A 6,262-nucleotide genomic window follows, 5' to 3' on the forward strand; every position below is an offset into this window, starting at 1 on the left:
TTCCTGCTCTTGCAGGGAGAATGACCCAACACCATTTTAAGTTTTTCACCATTTCAGGTTTCATTTCTAAAATTACATTCTATGATCCTACTTATGAAAGAAGGAAAATTACAAGGTTTCTGTTACCAGAACTTTCCAGTAAGAGGTTTGATTCCACACTGGGCTGTAACATTGAAAACGTGTACACCTGTGTGTGTGGTATAGATATGCGCACAGCACATGTTCATATACATACTCCATATTTGCTATTGTATTAAAAAAATTGTTCCTTCACAGCACTGACAACTTTACATTGTAATCTCTGTCGATTCCCAAGGCATTTTCCCTCCGCTTTTCATTCCTGGTGACAATGACTCTTCCCTTCCTGCAGTCGCCGATTACCTTTCCTCCCTAGCTGACTCGGCAATATGCCTGTTCTGCTTTTCAGGATATACACGCAGCCAGGGCCAGCCACCACGTAGGGTCCATCCCCCAGAGATCTCAGCATGGCCGGCCTGGTGACGACAACCCCGTAGTCCACTTCTTCAAGAACATTGTAAGTCTCCTCTCTTCTCGTTATGCCTTAAAATGAAGTATTTTCTATAGGATCCATCAGTAACCAAATACTCCCCCATCATTAGCCGTCATTTTGACCCTCGTGAGTTGTACTGTGCCTCTGAGATCATCATGCCATTCGATACAAGAATAATTTTTACCTGGAAACACAAACAATACTGAAATGCTACAAAAAACGTGGGCAAACCCGCCCTCAGCACAGTCAAATTTTGACAGCCACCATTACAATTATACAGCTTCACCACTTACAGGTTTTGTCCTTGTGTCTTCAGCACTGGCTGTAGTAAGGAATGTTTTCTGTTTAAAGAGAAATACAAAATCCGGTGTGTTTTAGGCAAAGCCTAAGAGAGCAGAGGAGCTTCTCAGTGCAATCACTCAGATAGCACTTAATCCTACTAACTCTTAGATAATATGCAAAAGGCTTGATGATTCCCTACGTTTATTTTTGCCTTGTTTTACAACTTTTTTGTGTTGGTTTTTAGGTCTCACCCCGTACACCTCCCCCAATGCAAGCAAAGGTAAGCGTTTTCAGGGGTTCAAGCAACGTCCAAGATCTGTCGTGGGCTAATGTATAACAATTCAACTGCTACCCCGATTCATTTTCTTTAATGGCACTAAGCAAAAATCTGCAGTTACCGTTGGGAATATTTAAAGCAAGGGACTACAACAGAAAAGCCATGGTTCTCTTCCTCATGCACTTCCTGACTTGCTGTGTGACAAATTAAAGCCACTCGCAGGGACTTTTAGATTCAATTTATGCCGTGATTGCTTTATGCAATAAACTAATAATAGGCAATGCTTTCAAACAAGCCTCACCCACCAGGAACCGTCCTTACATTTACTAAGATCAGCTGGCTTCTAAAGTACATAATACTGACAAACCATGGCTACTGAAGTCAGTTCTTGTAATTATAATAAAGAATTTTGCCTGTTCTGTTTCATGGAATGACTGTACACAGACTGGTGTTTTCCACTCCTGCCTCATTATTCGGCCCGTATTTCATGATTTTTACTGCATTTTCATCTTCTATGTATGGTACACCCAAATGCGATGTTGCGTAGTGATCGTCATGTCACTGTTTCTATTTCTTGCATGTACAGGGAAGAGGATTATCCCTCACCAGATTTAGCTGGGTAGGTGATGAATGCGCTTTCAGTAACAGCCATTTTATTTACCAGGCCAAAGCACATCTTGCTCCATTGCCTCAAGCTGCTGCAGCAATGTGATAATTTTGTCTCAATTTCGCTAGTTTGCTTTTCCTGTTCCACTTTCCTCCCTCCTCCCACAGCACTTTAAGATGGTACTTCTGTTGCTTGCTCTTACCCAGCAACTTGCCAGCCTTGCAGTGATAATTTCTTTTGCTTTAGCATGAAGGGAGCAAAATTCAATGCATGGCAAAGCTCTCTTCCCTTAAAGACTCCTGGAAGAGTGATCCGCTGCATTTTTCTTTTCCTGGGAAGGTCAAAAATGGGTGGGAGGGCTGGGACGAGATGGGTGCTTGTTCCACAGTTCCAATTGCTCTTACACAGTAAAGTCTGCAAAACTAACACTGCCGCTAATTCAAGTATTTTGTCCCACCCTTCCCTGCAACCCCGTTCAGTAAGAAGTGATCTGCCTGAACAGTCGCTAGACAAGTTCTTCCCACAGTTATCCCACAACTAATTAAATTCTCCTTCTCTACCACAGGTTTGATTTTATATGAGATGGACATGTAAATTACTTGCATTTTAAGATAAAATATTAAAGCCTTCAAGCCATTAAGCATTTCTCTCACTGTCAGAAGAACACAAATTAGTTGACGTGTTTGACATCTTAGAACTGAAATGGAAACATTTTAGGTTTTGTCACGCAGGTTATCCTTCTGAGTATCCTTTTTTTTACTATCAATTCCTCTTTTACAGCTTGGTGCTTCCCTCAGATGTGGGTATATTCAGATAATTTCCTAACATTTTCCTCCATCCTTGTTTACTACGTAAAAGATTATTTTATTCCAACACCTATAAATTCTTCAATTGAGTATTTTACATTTCAGTGATCACCAAAGACTGCAATGTGCACATGATAATTTGAATGCAATGATTTGCAATACATATGAAAATCTTTCTTTGCAGGGTGGTGAAGGACACAAGCCAGGATATGGAGGAAGCGGAAAATTCTATGAGCATAAATCTGCTCACAAGGGACATAAGGGATCCTATCATGAGGGCCAGGGCACTCTTTCTTTAAACTTGTAAAGTACAATTGAACTTACTTTAAGTACAAAAAAATTGAGTCCAGGAAAAAAAAAAAAAAAAAGAGAGAAGCCAAACCTCTCCAGAACCTGCCTTGTTTGAAACAACCACATTGCCTTAAAGCTTCTGAAAGAACTAGATTTGCATGGATAAACCAGAAGGTTATCTCATGGCCTAATAAACTACTTACATGATAGGAAACAAAGGTAAAAATACACAGTCAGTTGCCACCAGGAAAGAAGGTAAGTCCACAAATTCCCACAAAGACCCGTGTGCAAGGATCCGTGTCGTTACTGAACTCGCAAACGACATGGAACACAGAAGATGAACAAGGTGGCACCGCTTGCTGCTGCTGCTGCTAAATTGTTTACGGTAGTGAAAGCAAACTGATAAACTGCAGAACAGCAGCACAGGGCAGTGTCGGACACGTACTGGGTCGAGATGCAACTCAACAGTCCCTGCTTGTTCCCAGCCCAGGGGGGAGACCCCCTACAGTCTGTCGGTACAGCGAGCTGTGGCACCACACAGTCGGGCAAATTAGAAAACTCTGTCATATGAAAAATAAACATTTGGTCAGATTATCTTTAGTCTGGTTCAGTTCACCATTCCGAGTCACCGCACAGCCCCACCAACACAGCTAATAAAGTCAAACAAACAGGAAAAAAAAAAAAAAAAAAAAAGTCAGTCGTGAGGGTTTTTCACATTTGGCACCAGGAAAAGGACACGTGAAAAGCACATCAGATCCACTGGCAGCTACTTTAACTAAGGCTGTATTTCTCCTCAAAGACAGCGAAGCATTCACAAGTGACAAATCATCTTGTATATTATTCGCACACGAAGAATGTAATCAGCAGTAATCTTAACTTCAGGAGAGAAGGTCTGAGACCCCATTAGCAGAGCTGATCAGCTCAGACTCTTGCTACTCTTGCTCTCCAAATGGAGACATTAACAGCACCATCACCTGCAGCAGAAATACATTTTTCTCTCTTACATGGTTTAGGGTTCGTACCTTTCATTATAGAGCTGTTTTTCAAACATATGCAGCACCAAGAGACAGCTTGCAAACTCCAGGGAGGTAGCAGGAATTCTTATGTTGCAGATTAAGAAAAGGGATGAGGTCTTCAGAGGCCCAGGTAAAAATCAAACATTTACCTTTTAAATCTAATTTTCACACTGTGCACTCGTAGCTTTTTAGTGGAGTTCAGATACATCAATAACACCGTAGCTATATACTGACATTGTTTGTAACATTTCCCTTGAACATCTGCAAATATCCGGTAATAATCTCTCCCAAAATTTAACCTTCTCTTTTTCACATAACCATCACAACTATGTTAGCTTGGATTTATACATATATCTGACAACATACATATACCAGTTCTAGCTTTCAGATAGCCTCTTCCGAGCCATTATAACTTTTGGAACTTGTAGCAGAGTTTTACCCAGGCCCATTTAATTTAGACCCATTGTTTATAGCAGGAGGCATTAAAAACGATTTTCTTATATAGTTTTACAGCCTTTAAAAAAAAAAAAGTTATCCATTCTTTAAAATAACTTGGAAAGAAAAAAAAGCCATTTACCCAATGGATTACACTAAATTTTCCTTGAAAGAGTTCAGTAAAACTAGAGAGGGAAACTTCTCACTTAAAGGCGAGAAGAATATAAACACAGAAAACAAAATCCTGAAGTACACATATACTTAATTTTTTTGAAGTAAACAGTTCAGTCATCAACTGATTACAGTAACAATTACCATGCTATCTCACATTTGTGGTTGTAAGTGTGTCCTTCAAGATTTGCCTAGAAAGTTGCTGAAAGCTATGGGAAATGACACCCAGTTAGCCGAATTGTAAGTTCCAAAAACAAAACGCCAAAATTTCAGTTTGGATCACCTTTGCTATAAAACTGCTGTAAGGTTTTTTTGTCAATCACAGATTTATGAATTGTCACAAGTTGGGGTTGGTTTTTTTTTTTCCTCCCTAGTTTGATGTTTTCATATTATTTGTAAAAACAGGTCAGGTTTCAGCCCTCTATCTTTTCTTATTTTTATCCTGTAATTGCATCTGAGCTTTCCAGACAAGACTGATGTTGATATAATCACATTAACAATTTACCCTAATAAATTTTACAGAATAAAATTATTATATTTCAATTGTTTCAGAAGTGAGATTGTTACAACTTGTTTGAAAGATTTTCAGTTTTTGGTTTCGGTGTTTGGGGCTTTTTTGCCTTTTTTTTTGTTTTGGTTTAGCTTTTTTTTTGTTTGTTTGTCTGTTTGTTTGTTGTTTTTTTAAGTATACATACAGTTTAGAGCTAGCCATAAAAATTAAAATTTCTAAAGATGCCCGAGTAAATAAATTGCTGTCATTAGTGAGGCCTGAATAAGAACATGCTCCTACAAATAATTCATGAGACACTGTCTAGCCCTGCATGAGAGATTTAATGGGAGTAAATTAATCCTATGTGGAAATAGATGAAAACCGATCATCGCTTTGAAGTGAAAATTCCAATAACGTTCAGCAATATACCAGAGGCCACTGGAGCCATTTTCATTAGATAATATTTAAAATTTTGTTCTACTACAGATTGATGTTTTTCAATGTATAGCCCCAAACATACGGGACCTTTTCACTAACTTCACTCTGTTCTTCCCCTCACAGGGAGGCTCTGGGTCCCGACCTGGATCGCGGTCTGGTTCACCAGTTGCTAGGCGCTGAAGCTCTGAGATGCCATCCAAGGATCACGTACTCTGCTTCATAATGTAACTGCCTTAAAATGAATAACAACTGCAAAATTACCTAGATAGATGCAATCCATTACTTAATGCCAATTAGGTTCTGCATGCAGTAGATTATACAAACTTCTATTGGCAATCCCTGACCAACAGTTGAATGAAAGGAACACAAAAAGTAGCTTTACTAGCTGTTTTCCTTATTTTATGTAAAGTAACAGGATCTCTGACTTTACTCATTCTTCTTCAGGATGCCCTAACTGTATGCTGGACTTCATTATTTCTCCCAAGCACCTAATCTGAGCTCAAGTCTTATGGTTTCGTTTTAGTGAACATCAGAATTACAAATAAAGAGCTAATGCCTTGGATACTGAGCACTGCTGTTAATGAATTTCTGAGACACTGCTGGTAAAAAAAAAAAAAACAAAACACCAAAAAATCCACCATGTGCAGAAGTTGTAAGGACTGTTTATCCACACACTTTTTTTGATTTGGCTTTTTTTTGTTGTTTATTTGTTTTGTTTTAATCTTCCTTCTCTCACTCACAGAATAATTTATTTTCATAACAGGATTAGGCAGTCACAGAAAGGTTTTCCAAACATTGGGAGTTCAAGGTATGTGAAGTGTGGGAGGGGGCAGATGTTGTAGAATCAATACGATGCGGAGCAACAGTAATAAGGAAATTCCTTCCACACCATGAATTGCTCATCGCATCCAAACCACTAGAATTAAGAGCAGATGAGG

The 6,262-nt window shown here is 39.1% G+C and overlaps 1 protein-coding gene across 1 annotated transcript in view; it reads left to right on the forward strand.

Annotated features, from left to right (window-relative positions):
- Positions 1–5,547, forward strand: part of LOC104128651 (myelin basic protein) — a 96,489-nt gene extending 90,942 nt beyond the window's left edge. The window contains exons 6-10 of the mRNA XM_035896938.1: positions 428–535; positions 1,038–1,073; positions 1,657–1,689; positions 2,668–2,786; positions 5,448–5,547. Of these exons, the coding sequence (XP_035752831.1) occupies positions 428–535; positions 1,038–1,073; positions 1,657–1,689; positions 2,668–2,786; positions 5,448–5,547 (396 nt within the window). The remainder of the gene's footprint in view (positions 1–427; positions 536–1,037; positions 1,074–1,656; positions 1,690–2,667; positions 2,787–5,447) is intronic.
- The last annotated feature ends 715 nt before the right edge of the window (positions 5,548–6,262 follow it).

Source organism: Egretta garzetta, unplaced genomic scaffold, assembly GCF_000687185.1.
Source record: "Egretta garzetta isolate BGI_Z169 unplaced genomic scaffold, ASM68718v1 scaffold126, whole genome shotgun sequence".
NCBI classification, from domain to species: domain Eukaryota; kingdom Metazoa; phylum Chordata; class Aves; order Pelecaniformes; family Ardeidae; genus Egretta; species Egretta garzetta.